The 16,806-nt window shown below is 41.8% G+C and overlaps 1 protein-coding gene across 4 annotated transcripts in view; it reads right to left on the bottom strand.

The window, feature by feature from the left end:
• The window catches only part of tiam2a (TIAM Rac1 associated GEF 2a), a 77,109-nt gene that overhangs the window by 48,681 nt on the left and 11,622 nt on the right, over positions 1-16,806 (bottom strand). For 2 of the 4 annotated variants that reach the window (XM_008399540.2, XM_008399539.2), the window contains exons 2-3: positions 3,803-3,893; positions 1,397-2,575 (exon numbers count right to left, since the gene is read on the bottom strand). In XM_008399540.2, coding sequence (XP_008397762.1) covers positions 1,397-2,569 — 1,173 coding nt within the window. In that variant the 5' untranslated portion in view covers positions 2,570-2,575; positions 3,803-3,893. Of the gene's footprint in view, positions 1-1,396; positions 2,576-3,802; positions 3,894-4,338; positions 4,360-8,281; positions 8,423-16,806 lie in introns of those variants that run through there. The other 2 variants (XM_017302420.1, XM_017302421.1) reach the window with 2 other exon arrangements.

The following is a 16,806-nucleotide window of genomic DNA, read 5'->3' on the forward strand; positions in this document are numbered from 1 at the left end:
GGCAGAGCCCAAGCAGTGTTCTTAAAACATTTACAAGGCAAAGCCAAAAAGAATTAAAGCAAAAACAATTGCTCTCAAGCTGCGAAGACGAAGGACAAGGGTGCAGGCTTGGTTTAAACAAACCTTCTGGGTCAAATTGCAGCTAGTAAAGTTGCAGACTGGCCAAGAAAAATCACACAACTCCCAACAAGTGCGTGAAACATGAAGACAAACTGTAGTTCTTTCTAATCCAGGTTCTGATCAGTGCGTGTGCAGTCCAAGGATCATATTACCCGAGGGAAATCATATCTAGTGGAGTATCTTTGAACCTGTCTCAAGAAAAACCTAGCTCACCCATAAACAAAGAGCCAAATGAACAAACTTACAGCTTACACGTACAGCTAGCATGCAAAAAAAAAAAAAAAAAGAACTCAAGAAACGTGTGGAAATAATGTAACAGTCAGAGCTGACTTGGTGCATCAAGCCACACCAAGGTTATAAAATCAGTTTCAAATGTGCTAAAATCTTTTAGTACACTGTTCCTGTGGCTTAAAGTCATTTCATTGAGAAAGTGATGGAGTAATCAGAGTTTTCTCCAGCTGTTTATTGACACAGAGTACCACAGAACTCCCCATTCACCAACTAATCAGGTGACTGATAGACGGCCTCACTTACAAGAAAGACAGTAAAATATTTGGAAAAAGAGAAAAATATGGACAGTTGTAGTGTGGACGGAAATATCATCCATCTGGCATCATGTCTTACAAGCTTATCCTCTGCATTAATGTGACACTTGCAATCTGCCAATCTTATTAATTATGAAGCAAAAAGACGTTTATAAGAGCATTGTCTTGCCTTTAGTCTATGGCTGGCATAACACAATAAAAACAAAACAATACAACTAAAAATCCAATTAGAAATCAGACAATGCTGATGAAAGGCCGAGTGGAAACTCAGAAATCCAACCTTTTTATAATCCTTAAATCATCCTCACTACAACACCCTTATGAGAATTTACTAAGTGAAGGAGGTTCATTAGATAAGGTAGAAATGTTAAATGTTATAGGGCCATTGAAGTTAGAGGTATGCAAGTTCAATTTCTGAAAATATAAGTTGGTAATCAATTTATATAACAATTTATTCTAAATCATTTATCTTTGCTTTACAACTTCAGCAAAACCCTTTATTACACTTCTCTTTCACATGCAACACAACTACGCCTCTGCTCTCAAAATAAATCCTTAATGACGACTCAGCAGGAAGACTAAAAAAAAACTACTTTAATGCTGCTGCTTCTGAGTTCTAATTCAGGAATTGGACAAAATCACCATCTGCAGGTCAAAGTTTCACAAAAACAGCGGAAAAAAGAAACTAATCTATTGTGTATTTCTCGATAGAATAATATTGACCAACTCACCTGAGATTTCTTCTTCTTCCGGCTGAGGCTGCCCGTCCAGTCACTGAAGCGTCTGATCCGGTTTTTGATAGAGTCTTTCTTATTGAAAACAAAGTCGTGCCTACGTTGCTGCTGTTGCTGCGCCGGCTCGTGGTACTGCTCCATATTTGAACTAATGGTATGGGCTTTGGGCCTACGACAAGGCAAGGTGAACGATGAATACTGCCGTGGCTCTGCACATTCTTCCACCAAAGGCACGTCCAGTACAGACGCAAGAGAAGCTCGATGCAGCCTTCGGCCCGACGGAGGCTGCTGTGACTGGGAGGACAACTCGCTGGCTGTAGGAAAAGTGGCAGCCATTGTGGAGTCCCTGTAGAGCTCTGAACTAGATGGAGGTGCAGGGTTTTCTGCAAAGGAGTCAAGCTGATGTATAGGGGAATGCTCTAATGCTCTGCTAGTACAGCATGGTTGGTCCTGATCACATAGCTCTGTACCGGGACCCCACGGGGAATCGTACCAGGAGCCTTCGGAGCTCAGTGAGCTTCCCTTGCTAGTCCTGGCAGTGGAGGAGGTAGAAGCTGGTGGTGGTCCACCCCGGTGGGCCTCCTGCCTACTGCCACTGGAACCCGGCAAGCTCGGAGTGGACGTAGCCTCCAAATTTGGAGAGAACTTGAGCAGCTGGACTGGACCAGAGGCCTCATCCAGGAGCAAGGGGCTTCCTGAGGTGTTTGTGAACTCCACCCTGAGAGTGCCATCCTTCTTGATCACCACCCTCGGGCTGCTCTGTTCCTCCAGTACTTCCTGCTCATCGCCGTGTCCGTTCAGAGAGCGCCCATTGAGCTCAGCCCCGTACGGATTCTCTTCATAGTCATCTGACAGTTGCCGTCTTCGAATGCCGCATCCAGGCGAGCGATGCCAGTGATGTTCGGTGCTACCCCTCGCTCCTTTGCAGACGTAGTCGCAGCGTTGGGCTGAGTAAGAGTGTCTGCTTTTAGGAGGCGACAAACAACCACGACCAACACATTTTGCCTTGTACCCTGAGCCGAGTGGGGCGTTTTTCCACCACGTATGTGGGGAAAGAACGTCATCTTTGGTTGAGCCGAGTTTCAGTGAATACGGCTTTTGTTTCCTGGGGAAGATGAAGCTTGTGCCTTTCGGACCATCAATGCTGTACTGGCTCTCTGAATTCCCCATCCTGCACTGGAAAAGCAAATAAACAAACCATAACGGTCACCTTTACTAAATGCAAGGGACATACATACAAATCCATAATTGACATTTACAGCTGCAGCTCAGTCAATAAGAACATGATTGAGATTTTAGCAACGTAACTCCATTCAAAGAGCTAAACTTACATTTTTGTACTGTAGAATACATCATATAAAAGTGCTTTACAATCAATCGAAAAATAGCAGACTTCATAGCTGACCAGTAGACGTTCATATGCCAAAAGGTTATTACTGGAAAAAGTCTGCTGTTCAAAGCCTGAGGGTTTCAAGAATAGTAATGGAAAGTTTAGTGGAAGGGGAGAAATCAGAGCAATTGGGAATGATAACAGTAGCCTTGAGAAGACTGTGAAGTAAAGACTATGAACGAATTAGGGGAAGATTAACAAGGCAATTTTTGTATGCTTGAGAGTCACCAAACACAGATGCAAACAGAACATTGCTTGAGTTCATTCAATCTTTGGCAGAACATACGTTTCCTGCCAAGGCAAAGGAAAAAAGGACTGGACTGTTTAGTGGTCCAAAGTTTATGTTTGTCGTGGAAATCTTTTTTTTTTCCCTTCAATTAAACTTTCACTTCCATCAATTGATTTTGTTCAATTACTGTAATAAAAAACTTTTTGATTATGCTCTCACTTATTATGATGCACCTGTAAATCTAATCCTGGTTGAAAACGTAAGGCTACACCTCACAGACAAAGACAAGGACATTCAAAAGGACTACCTTCAAAATGTAGCGACTATTTCCACAGCAAAGCAGCTACGTGTCTAATATGTGCTTTTTAACAAAGATAGCAATAATTCTATCTCATCTGTCACTAATGGTTAGGTCTACACCTCTATTTTTTTTCCCCAAACAGAAAACCCCTGTAAGATAAACAGGCTTTTGGGCTGTCATGGTTGTTATGGGTGACAATACTCGGAACAATAGGAAATCTCTTCCACACTGTCCAAAGCATGTTTTCATTGGAGAGTCAGAGCCGTGACCAGACCGAGATTACATTACAGAGCTGAACAACATGAATCACAGGAAGACTGCTCTTACATAACAGGTGCAGATCAACCCCTACAGTTGACTTTAAGACTTTAATTTAGCTCACCAAGCAGATTAAGAACAAATAAGCTGGACGGGGAAGGAGCATCGATCATTACGTGCATGCTGATGAAAAAAAAAGAACGGCAAAAAGCTGTTAAAACTCACCTCTTGGGAAGTCTTGTTTCACAATTTAGAGTTATCTGTGCCTCATTTTCCAAAGTTAACTCATTCCTTGGTTGTGTGGCTCACCTGGAACCTGGAACACAAACAGAGAAGAAGAGGAATTAGTCTTTCCGCTGCACTGTAATTTGCTTTGTGTATTGAGCTCTGTGCTTCATAAAAGGTGTGTAACCTAAAGATCAAAACAAATCCTCTACATTTTGATTAGGACAATGTTTGGCATTGTCGTCTGTTCATACAGATAAATCCGTCCCGCAGCTGAATTAAAAAAAATTTTAAAAAAAGGGTAAGGCTGCTGGTATAAAACTTGGAAAAAGCTTTGCAAAAACATATTCAGGCACTGCCTGAAAGACAAACACACAGTAATGTAGACGTGTATGGAATTTCACCCAGGAATCTCAGGATAGACTTCCTACAGCATGAAAAAAGTAAAAAATAAAAATCACTCCTCCCTTCTAAATCCAACTCTCCTTAATCATCCATCCAAATCAAACATATGTTGCATTTTTCCACCTCCCCACATGTAAATGACGTCTCTTTTCATCAGGTCCGGGAAGGTTTTTCAAAGCCGGCTACAGTTTAACCGTTTGTTTATTTTTAAACCTTGAATTCCTCTCGCTAGCTTAGATTTAAAAAAAAATTTTCCCTCTTCCCCCTCCCACTCCTCATTGCCAAATTTGTCTGAAAGCATGATCCAGGGCATAGGAAGCAATGAGGAGCGATATTTATGGAGACACTGAAGCGCCTTTTGGCATCTTGAGGAAGCATGAATGTTGTGTGTAATGTAACCTAACTGCACAGCCTTAGCTCAAACACATAGCGGCAAGGCCACTGAGCTTCGCAACACACGGACAGCATGTGTAAGGTTGCAGGGTAAATATACCCCTGCCAAAAGTCCTAAACTCCTGGCTTAAGTGATCTGCACCACTGCGGTAGGAGTTTAACTGCTTCTGTTTGAATAAACCTGGACTGTTTAGCAAGATTTAAATAGTGCTGGCAGTGTAAAGGCACGGCTGTTGACGAGTGCAGTTCATATGTGAATCCACAGCATTTTATACGCAAGGGGTCCTGAAGCTCAAGGACAAGCAAAGAAGATCCACCAGGACTTACTCCTTCTGCTTTGATGGAGAAGAGCACCTGATAGTCCAGTGGAAACTTGGCTGCAGACATTCAAGGCTCCTAACGAACTTGAACCGTCATTCTGGGCTGATCGGAAGATTAGCTAAACACTGGTTTCATTCACTGAGTCAAAACCAGCAGAGACTGAATTCAAGTAGAGCTGATCCCGAGAGGAAGACAAACTATAATTCTGGACCCACTTATTAAAGCAGTAAAAAACCAATAATTTTCACCCTTGCTGGAGCCACATTGCCAATGAATCCAAAGGCCAAACTACATATGGACTGTCTTTGTATGGGATGTCTTGGTGTAAATACTTCAATTCCCTTTATTAGTTCGGGGGAAGATGAGATACTTTCTAACTTTACCTCCCTTTTTCGTACACGTCACCATCTTGCAATAACCTAATTCAGGCAGAAGATCATATGATTGGTACCAACGTTTTAAAGGTTTTAAAATACCTTTACACAAATAAAGAGTAGCATACAATTCTGTTTGTGAAATGAAGACTGAGAAAGCAGCTGCCGACGACACCAGGAGTCAACATAAAGCCAGTTGTCCAACTTGTCACAGTCACTGCTTTCATTGAGGACCACTGCTGATGCTTTTCTTGCAAAAGTTTATTCAGCCAAAGCAGGCCAGCGAGTATGAAAGGCTCAAAGCCATCCCATCCCAACACACAAACCCCTAAGACGCACACGTTTGCCGTCTGCTGCGAGTTGAACTGGCGCATTGTGTGACTTCGCTGGGAAAACGAGACAAGTCTTCCTTTTTAGCAGCAAACCACACTGCACCCAGCCTTGAACTCACCCTCCCTCTGTCCCTTCAGCCCTCTGTTCTCATCAAAAAGGCCTGCTAAGGACCATCTGCTCTGGGGCCAAGGGACCACTGCCACTCTTGCGCCCCTCCGCACACCCTCTGACCTGGAATTCTTCTCACACCACCCCTGGGTGACTCCTACGTAAGCCTAGTGTTTAGTCTAACAGTGCCTCCAGACAGGGATGCTGCAAAAGAATGGGCCACACCTTGGTGTGGCATAAACACAGAAGGTGCTTTAAATGTTAAGGATGTAACTGACTTTTTCCCTACATAAAGACCACCATGTATTTGTCAAACAGAAGCTTAGCTTGAAACTATTTACACAAACCCATACGAAAATGAGGAGTATAATGTTGAATGGTCTTTGTTTTAGCTCCAAACAATTTACACACACCCAGTCTCAAGTTAGCGTTCATAACAGATTTAACTTGTCTAACTTGGCAAATATAAAACTGGACAAACAAAGACCTCAAGTGGGGTTCCTTAAGGCTATGTCTTCAGATCTTTTTTATTCCATCTACCCAGATTACATAATGTTACATCTTGCATTGTGTTTATTCACAAGTTTATGTGTTTACAACAATCCTTCCACTCTCTAAACCTTTGTTTACTTAAACCGCTGTCTGGAAACTGCCGGTATTTTCGGATGTTGATTGGGGAAAAGTTCCACGTTTAGATGGCACTGTGTCACTGTTTGGACGAAAGACACCTTGAAGTCATTGTAGCGGTCATGCGAGAAAACTACACGGCGCTGTGATTTTATCGCCTTGTCAAAATGTTTCTGAAAAGTTCCACTCCGAGAGCCACTTCCAAAGAGTGCCTGTGTCAGAGACTCCAATCAATGGTGACTTATAAGCAAGAAGCTGGACCACAACAAAAATGCTACGGTTTCACTGGAAACCTGCTCAGTGTTTCCATAAATTAAATGGGTAGCAAACACTTGGCTAATTTAAATGAAATATTACTGTTCCCTCCAGATTTTCCGAGAACTTCCAAAACAATTTGTTCAGGAAGGTCTCAATTTGAATTTGTCTTTTACCTTGTTTTAAGTTTGCAGTCTCTTTATTTTGTATTTTAGACCTGATATTTCTCATACAAAACACAAATCTGGACAGGATTGTCAGTACAATACCTGAATCCCATCAAATAATTCATTTCCAATGCCTCAAAGGCAAATGGGACTGGCTGAAATCTTACTTAGCAAATCAGAACTGTGTTATTTATGGATTACAAATCAAATCAAATGTGGGTATCTTAAGACAAAATTTTTTGGGTCATTTTTGTTTAAGCATAATATGAATCTACTTTAAATGAGTATTTTATAGTTTCTTTCTTCTTGTGTACTCAGTTATTTGATTTAATTTTGTTTCTTTGTTTTCCCATGAAGTTCTTTAAATTACCTTGCAGATGAACGGTGCACCACATAAGCCTGCACATGGTTTTTCTCCAGAAAAGCATCACAATCCTGTTTGTCCTTCTTTTTTTTTCCCCAATAAACTGCAGCTACGTTTTAGGAATGTTACAAATCTTATTTGAGCTTTAAGATTTTTTTTTCTAGCAGAAAAAAAGATCAGAAACGAGAAGTGCAAGTGACAAATTCTCAGTGAGGTTGAGTATTCCAGCACTGCAGAGTTATAGCTATGAGGTCATCTGCTTGTAGGGGCTGAATCGGACTGCCTTCCTCCTGTCAAATCACAGCCCATGAGACTCTTATCACTTTTCTGAGGGGCTGCAAAAACAAAGCTGTTAAAGTTCCAAAGTTTACAGTTGCTTTTGCAACTTTAAACCTAGAAAAAAAAGGAAAACAACCACAACAGGAAGTGAAGGAAAGCTGTGTAACTGGAGAAAAGAACATCCCATCTCCTGCTGTGTTTCTGTCATCTGAAGAAGACTTAAAGAATCACACAGTTGTTTGCTTACGAGTAGAAATGTCTGTCTATGAATCACTCTGAAAGCTCATATTACTGTGTGGTGAATCCAGCAAAGCCACTAAACATCCATCAGAGTGCTTGTTAAGTGTTTTTCAGACTTTCTCATTATGCATTTCGAGGCTCCGTGGCTGGCTACCGACCAAGAGTGACATGGCAGCCCCCAGGCAGAGATTTATACACGTATGCTATGTTCGTTTCAGAGCAACCGGAAGAGAATTAAAGTTTCCAAACTGTTTAAACCATGCATCCATGCATCTAGATAGAACTTTTTCCTCAGATTAATGCGTTTGGGGCAACAGATCCCAAAAACCTTGTAATGTGTCAACAGAAGTGATAAAGGCTGAGACTGTGAAAGGTCACTTTAGCATATCAGTGTTTACAAAGCAGCATCCTGAAGGATCCACAGCAAAGTAGGCCGGAGATTTAACTTATCTACCAGATTTAAATGGAGATTCACAAGCAAACACATAAAGGGACCCACACCTGTGCAGCTGAGCAATAGGAATCAACCTCCTCACCTTGGCTCCCCATTAATCCACCAAACAGCAGAAACAAAGGAATAGAAAGATAAAACAGAATCCATAACATGGCTTACCTCCGTGGCAAAGGCTTTAATCTAGAAGCTCTTTGAAGAGCTCGCAAACTAGAAATCACACTGGTGCTCTCTTGACTTTCAAAGTGGATTTTGTCTACCAGTGCTCATAGTCTTAAAGCAGCAACACACACGCACCATCTGACTCACACACACCCAGACACACTGGACGACACGTGGAAACTCCCTCCCGGCTTTGGAGGAGCAACGAATCACAGTCCTCCAAGGGTGGCCCTGGGTTACGCAGCAGCAGCAGGAAAAGCCAGAAAGCAAAGAGGAGAGAGAAGTGAAAAGTTCCTAACATAAGAGCTCACTCAGGACAAGACACCAAGAGGTTTTATAGCACTCATCTATTAAGAGTGCATGGCAAAAAAAAAAAAAAAAAATGCTCCACTGGGTGACTGATTTCTTTTTCCATCATTCAGCTTTTCCGTTATAGAAAGGAGGAGGAGGATGCAGGGTTTGTAGCAGCCAAGGAGGGTTCTTTTTTTTTTTTTTTCCCCAAAGCAGTTTGAGGCGATTGGGCGAGACAAGCTGGCGTGTAATGGCTGCAGTACTGCCTGGGAGGGCGCAATGACTGGAGCTCTTGTCTGACCCTAAATACCACAATGACTTCAGGAGGAGGCCAGAGGAGAAGGAAAGAAAGAATGTGTGCATACAAGTGTCCTATGAGTAAGGGTAAGTGGGGGTAAAAATAAAGACCATGGAGTGATTAGAGGTAGTCAAGAGGGAGGGGAAAAAAAAAAAAGTCACCCAGGAGGAACTGAAGTCAATGACACGTAATCTTTTTGATGAGTTCTGAGCCGGTCTTTTGATCAGAGGACGTAAAGGAATGTGGCAAAACTTTCCAAGGAATTAGTTTCTCCAAAGTGACAAAAACATGTTGCAGCAGCAACTAACCATCAGCCAACATAGACAGAGACGTGTTTGTCTCTGGTTTGCGTCAAGAAAGTCATCCCCACGACATAATGGGACTACCACCATGCCTTCTACCATATTTTTTGAAGTCAATGTTCCATGATTGACCTGTATTTGGCAACATCTATGTTCCCAACTCTTACAACTCTTTAGATCGCATGATGCTCCCGCCACTTTGTTCCAGGATGTGGATGTTGTTTTCAGGGGCATGTGTCCCGTAAGGGGCTAGTGATAAACAGGAAACAAATGCATTCCACAACTTGTGGATTTGTTTTGCATAAAATTTTGAATCCCATGCTTCATCTTCCTTCCACTTCMCAGCTCTGTGCTACTTGGAGTTGGTTCATCACATAAACATTCCACTAAAGCTGCACAGAAGGAAACGGAGTCAATGACATGTTGACATCCTTCCCCGAACTAAGGCCAATCACAGAACATAAAGAGATGTGGAAAAACATTCCCTGGAATCAGGTTCTCCAATGTGTTGTGACTAAGACTTGTCTCAGTGGAGACTGTCCCAAGACCGCCGTCAGCCTAAAAGCACACGCAGGCCTCCATTTGTCTTCGGTTCACATAGCTGTGGTCAAACTGGACCCGTGCAGAAAGCCACACAAAAACACCAAACAGAGTCGGAGCTCGAAAAGTCCGTTTAGAAAGCTTTCACGTGCTAGTGGTTTGTGTCTGAGTCACTCGAATCGCCCTTACAAATGAGAGCCGCTGCCTGGCCTATTACTAAAGCACCGAACTGAGCTCTGCTCTCGAAAACCATTGTCTTGAATTGCAATTCAAAGTCTTATCCATGCCACGCTGCAGGAGCAGCTGTGGAACAGCCTTCAGCCGGCCTGCTGTCGACAGAGACGTCAACCTAGAGACCTAATATCAGCCGCACTCACCAGGACTAAACAACATTGTTAGCAGCACAATAGTCCTCGTGGCCTAGTCTGGGATCTTCTCAAAGGCTTTTGTGCGCCTGTCGGAGCAGGCATCTTAGAACGGGTTGGTCAACGCCACGCCTCGAGCCAGTGAGAGACACGAAAACATTCAGACTCACACGAAGAGAGAGGCCCGATAAGATGCATATTCATGAAGAGCAGGTGCTAGATCCAATTCCACCCGGCCAAATTGTCTGACCCCTAATTATTTCCAATTAAGACCCCAATAAGCTCTGATCTCCTGAGCTGAATTAAATCCCAATATATTCAGGCTCCAGGCGTGTACACACACATACACACACACCCTCTAAGGTAATTTTTATTCTTGTCTTACACTTTGAAATGAATGCAGCACCGGAATCTGAAGGACAAAGATTCAACATACAGATATTTTGAACTACTATTCATGAGCAAAGAAATACAAGAAAAAATGAACGAAAGCATATCAAATGATTTCACAAGATTAAAAAAACAGGAGCAGCATTTTTGTTTGCGGGTATTAACAAAGGATTCATTCTTTAGCAGGATGATGCTTTGAAAAAAAAAGGTAACTCTACCCTGATAATGAGGTTTAGATGACTTCTGATGGCCTGATGTCACATAATTCAATGCTAAGAAGACTGAATCTCCATCGCACACAGATGCTGCGAAGATCCACAACAATGTAACAGAACGTCACAGCAGGGAATCCTCTAAATGTTAACTTTAGCTAAGCTTATATTACATTTAATTTCGCTAGGCTTTGCATTTAGAAACGTAGGTTTTATTTTTGTTTGTTTTTTTTATTATGTAAAGCACTTTGAAATGCCTTGCTGCTGAAATGTGCTATACAAATACAATTTGTAATTGTTGTAATGTAAAGCATCACCCAGTTTTTTGTTTTTAAATTATAACTTTTAGATAGCGACGTGCTGAGAAAACTGGCAATTTCCAACCAGATTGGTCTCCACACCAAGTTACGGCTGTTCTGCTGATCAGAAGCTAACCAGTCTTGTTGACAGCAACACTCTTCATATTCCTGATATTGCACGGGGAAGATTCAAAATAAAAACTATGTACAATATGTGTTTAAAATGAAGCCAGAGGAATGTATGCAAGAAGTTATTTAAAAAAGGAACTGAATGGCTGCAAAAGAGCGAGAGAGCAAGACTTGTTAGCCAATAACAGGAAGGTTGGCAGCAAGACATCATAGGTGATCTGTTTCTCATCACGGAGTTTTCAACATGTCATGGGGAAAAATAGATTTTAAAATGCTGTCAGACTTTTAGTAATCTACATTTTCTGCAGAGATAGAACTAATGTTTTGTGTTTCTACTAGCCCTAGCCATGCCACGCTAACTAAAATGTCAACTCCATATTTTTTTACATTTCAAATTGGTAAAATCCTATCCTCCCCTCTGTTCCACAGATTAATAATTAAGAACCCCTCATGGGAGGAAGATCAGGAAGAAATATTTTAAATTCTGGTCTTATTAAGGAAATCAAAATTGTAATTTTCAAAGGTCAAAACTCTAATCAACCATGTATTCAATGCATCATTTTGGACCAAACCAAACAAATATTCATATTTTTCATTCCAGCTGACTCTGAGCTCGCAGACGCATGTAGATGCAGCCTGTTTAGGGACTGTGCAGAGCCTCATCTGATTTTAATAACTACAGTAAGGCATCCATCCCCTTAATGTGGTGTTGCAGACATCTTAACCTTTTGAGTAAATCATTTCTTTTATGCAAAACACATTCATCACGTTGCATTTAATCTCAGGCCGATCGCCGGCGATAATCTATCTCTGATGAAAAACTCATATTGAAGCGGCGCTCGCTCATGGGAGCGGTCTGACAGATGGGGCGCAGGAAGAGCATTGGGGCAGAGTCGTGGGGGGAGAGAAATATGACTCTTTAGTCGGCTCACTAATATTTCAACGGCTTTCTCATAAACAGCATGATGGAGCCACATTTGTAGCTGGGGGGCCGTTTATAGTTTGACGCCATTGATTACTGTTGCTTGCTGGGGACTCCGATGGGCAGCAATTTGTGAACAAAATATCCCTCGGAAACAAATAAATGCATCTTAATTGCTTGATATTAGCGGCAATTAGTAGAGTGTCGCAATAAGAAGAATGGTTTGAAAAAAGATCAACGCGTCTGGAGAAACATTTAAAATTAGCAGGATGGGAGACGTGGGGGTGAGAGAAAGAGAGAGACAGACGGGTGGAATTTACTTAAGCCGGGATGCTTTGAATCAGGGTGAAAGGTCAAAGCTTTTGTTTCACACTGGGTTCCACCCTAAAATCTATCCCAATCCGATCTTTGACAATCTAACTAGCGAGATGCGTCATGTGAAGGATTCCAAGTATTTTTGCTTGGCTTTTCTAACGTGATTAAAACGTCATTATCTCCAATGTTACATCAACAGCAGTATGACATAAATTGTGAAATCTGACCATCTCTTCAAACAAGTCAGCCTGTGATGGCTAGAGTTCAGCTCTTTTTTTTTTTTTTTTTTTAGAAAGATGCTTCCTTTCATGCAGACTGTAAATGAACAGGGTGCAGGTTGCAGTGTAATAATTGAGAATGAGACACGAGGCATTAACCTCTTCTGAAGGCGCTGTTTGCAAGAGACAATGACTCGAGATGTCCTCAAGGGGGTGTCGCTGTCCATCTGCTGCTTCACGTCAAGCGCAAAGTGCCTTTGCAACAGTTTTCATTCCACTAGATTCGTTTTTGTACACAGGGGTTATGCTGCAACCACAAACATAAAATACATTTTAGTTGGATTTTATTTAATAGATCAATACACAAGCGGAAGGTTGAGGCAAATTAGTTAAAACGTGTGCTTTTTTTTTCAAAATGTTTTACAAATAAACATCTAAAAAGTCTGACGAGTGTTGCTATGGATATCCAATTACAGCTGGATGTCCATGTTTCATTTGTCATTACTTATCTAGAAATTTAAATACTTCCTTATTCTTTGTAAAATACTTATATTAGATAAAACATCTAAGAACAGCAATTTTTTTATAACTGTACATGTGATTCTCTGCTGGATTTAGCTCTGGGCTGTCACTAGGCCATCATAACATGTAAATAAGGTTTAATTTAAACTAATGGCTTTCTGTTCAGGGCCGTTCACTCTGAAAGTGAACTGCCAAACCAGATTTAAGTCTTTCACAGTGTCTAACAGGGTTTCTTCTAGGATTTTCTTGCATTTTACTCTGTCCATTTTTCCATCAGCTCTGACCAGCTTCTCTGTCCTAGTGAAAGTATCTACACAGCCCAATGCTGCCACTACCATACTTCCCTGCTGTTATAGTGCAGTCCAAGATGATGTGCTGCATTAGTTTTTCTCCAGAGCGCTTCACATGTTCATTTTCAACTCACCAGGGCACCACAGCAATGTTTTCTGTATCCTTTATGTCTTGAGGCAAACTAGATACAAATGCATGTTTTATTTTTTAAAAAACTATTAGTTTATAAGTGTGCAGTTGTAGTGTGAGAAAATGTAGGAAAGTTCTGTTTTCTTTTACTCGTCTGACTCAGTAATAAGCAAAAGACACAAAAGAGGGAAGGTGCAGTGTGAAACACCTAGTGAGCTGGATGACTGCATTTACAATTGTGCTCTTCATTAATTTCTTTGTTAAACAGTTCAATGACGGATGAAGTTAATTTTAGGGATTTGGTAGGTCAAGGAACAACAAAAGGACTTGATCCACTTCAGAAGACGCAGCACTTTGCACATCTAAAGATCTTTCCTGCAGCGCAAAATCCCTGAAAATCAACTCTATAAATGTATGAGAATCCCAGATTTCATCCGGCAGGGTAATGCAGAAAATTCCTGGATGATAAGAGGACAAGTGATGAAATGAATGGCAGACGGTGCAAATATGTGCCCAGTCACAGGGTCAGATAAGAGACCTGAAGGTTTAGGGGGCGGAGGAATGCCCAAGGATGATGGGACAAAGCATGGCAGTTTGCTCGTTCAAAGGGAGAGGAGAGATTCTCAATTATCTCACACACGATAAGAGGCAGAGGAAAAGAAGTGTCTTTGAGGCCAAGAAAGGAGAAAGTACAGCAGATACCCTTCAGGAAGGGCAGTCGTAATCTATGTCGTCATAAATAAGGCAGAAACTTTACCAAACTTTTTTTTTTGCAGAGTTAAAGCATGACTTTACATTGTGCTCGTTGGAGCATGCAACATCTGCATTAAACCCATTAACATGCTCTATTGTTCCTACTGGAATTGACTGCTGCTGTCATTTGTGTTCTGCAGGATAATCGGTCTCACGCTACGTGGTGTGAGTGATTAATGGTCTCCGCCCACATCTCACTCACTCATTATCGTAGCAACATTCGCCATGGCGTACTGTGGCGTTCTTGTGAGACACGCCGATCACTCCCTGAGGTGATCCATCAGAGAACATTGACCACCGCAAAACAAAAAGAAATCAAACAGTCTGCTGCCGAACGTCACACAGCGGCGGCAGAGCTTCTACGTCGATTTGAAAACGGGCACAAATCTGTCAGAAACATTGATCACCGGATGCGTTCGGAAAGAGAAATGCACTGAGGGGGAAGAAGTCGATTTAAAGATATAAAAGTTGCAAAGTGAAGCAGTAAAAGTGTCTCAAAGGTGACCTGGGATGGTAGAAGCTCAGTGTGCCCCGATACTGGTTAAGTACAGCTCTTTCTGGGGTAGCGGGGCAAACAACCAAACTCTGGCTCCGTCTCAGCAGACCTACAAATGTACCTGCAAAGCTGGTACATTCAGCAGCAGGGTAGGGCCCAACAGTCTCCATCCATATGCTCTGTGAGTGTATGTCTGCGTGGTGGGGGTCGGTGGGCGCCAAGCTCCATCCATCACTGCCGCAGGCATGCATTAATCCCTCTCTGCATTCTTGAGGAGCACTGACGCCAAATGGGAGTTTGCTCCTGCAGCCTCCCCTTCACAGGGTGCCCACTCTACCCAGTCCAAGGAAAGACCCTCTTCCCCCCAAATGTGTTGGCAGTGCCAGAGCTGATGAATTACCAGCGTGTGATTCAGACTCAGTGAGCAAACGTCCTCTCCCTAAGCCAAGCTGAGCCATATGTTCATGCTAAACTAGCTGTAAAACTGGCAGCCGTTCAACTTTTATGGCCTATTAAAGGCCAAATTGTAGATCACAGTCAGGCCCAACATGGCATGCATCACTCAGGTCACTCTGATCGACTTACAACACAAGCAGTAGACCTTGGTATGATTAATAGTCGGGAAATGAAAATATATCCAACAAGCAGGTTAATGTCACTCACCGCAGTTTATTCATCACACGTCTGCTTAAGCTTATAACCATGACAACCTGACAGGAAGACGCCATGATGGTGCTTTAAGTGCATTAGTGGTGCTTAGACCAGCCTGGGCCCGTCTGGTTGGTTTGTGGTCAAGGTTAGCAAAGAACAAAAGCAGCTACTATTAGCTTTTCTTCCTCCATATTTAACAAGTCAGACCCAGTTAAGTGATCTGGATTGATGTTTCCTGATGAGTGCACATTCATGAGTGCATGTGTGAGGCATTTTAGCTAAATCAACCCTCTCTTTATGTGCTAATCTTGGCTTAGCATGCAATCCATAATCTGTTTTGCCTTTTCAAACTCAGACATTCAGAAAGAAAAGCCTGAAATAAGTGAATGTTGAAAGTTAAGACCCAAGGTAGTACTTCTGTGGTGGATGAAGCAGCCTGAAAACCATCAAATGTTCAAAGTTTTGTTCATAGATTGTGGACTCAAATCAAAGCCCAGTAAAAACAAGACTTTCAGGTGATTCGTATTTTGCCCACTCCCATTAATATTTCTGTACAGTCAATTGTTAAATGTTTTTTAACATTGCATAGTTTTCAGAAATCACATATCCAACGTATTGCACAACTTTATAATCAAAATCTGAGTTGTCAAACCTGATGGGTAAAGACAAACTCATGGTGCAGTTTTTTGTTTTTTGTTTTCTTGTATAGCAAAGCCTAAAAATCTCTGTTTAAGTTATAGTTAAATTGTTGTATTCAACACCTTCTGAGCATCGGAATATTGTGAACTTGAACAAAAACCGTCTTATTTCGTCCTACGCTTTTTCACACACGTTAAGTGTGTTATGCATATTGCTGTGTGTATGGATAGATGTGTTCATACTGGCTATCTTATGGAGTTATTCTTGTGTACATTCTATCTGTATATTTGTTCAGTTGTGTGAGGACACTCTATGATCACAGAGTTAAGAAATGAGCAGGGCAATCTGCAGTGCAGGCAAAGGGGTCCAACATGTGGCCCTTGGAATAACTGTGTGCAGAATTACCAGCTCAAAATCAAGAATGGCACCGATTTGGACAACCAGCACAGGCAGTAGGTGGACGTGGACAAATTCAAAAATATAAATAAGCTGTGTGTTTATTAATAGGTCACATTTTATGATACATTTTAATTTTATAGTAACTTGGTACTTGTTAGTAAGCTGCTTGGTAGCAAACTTGAGCTTTCTGTCAAGCTTTGGTGATTTGGCCCATGTGGAAAAAGTTTGGAAATTACTGCTTCAGGGATCCCACATAGAAACCGCTGTTTTACCAGCTATGCTAACTGCACTAATAACCAACAGATGCTAAAGACAACTTAAATTAACTCCATGCACATTTTGTCTTTGCACATCACCTACGCTC

The sequence above is a fragment of the Poecilia reticulata genome, linkage group LG22 (genome assembly GCF_000633615.1).
Source record: "Poecilia reticulata strain Guanapo linkage group LG22, Guppy_female_1.0+MT, whole genome shotgun sequence".
NCBI lineage: Eukaryota > Metazoa > Chordata > Actinopteri > Cyprinodontiformes > Poeciliidae > Poecilia > Poecilia reticulata.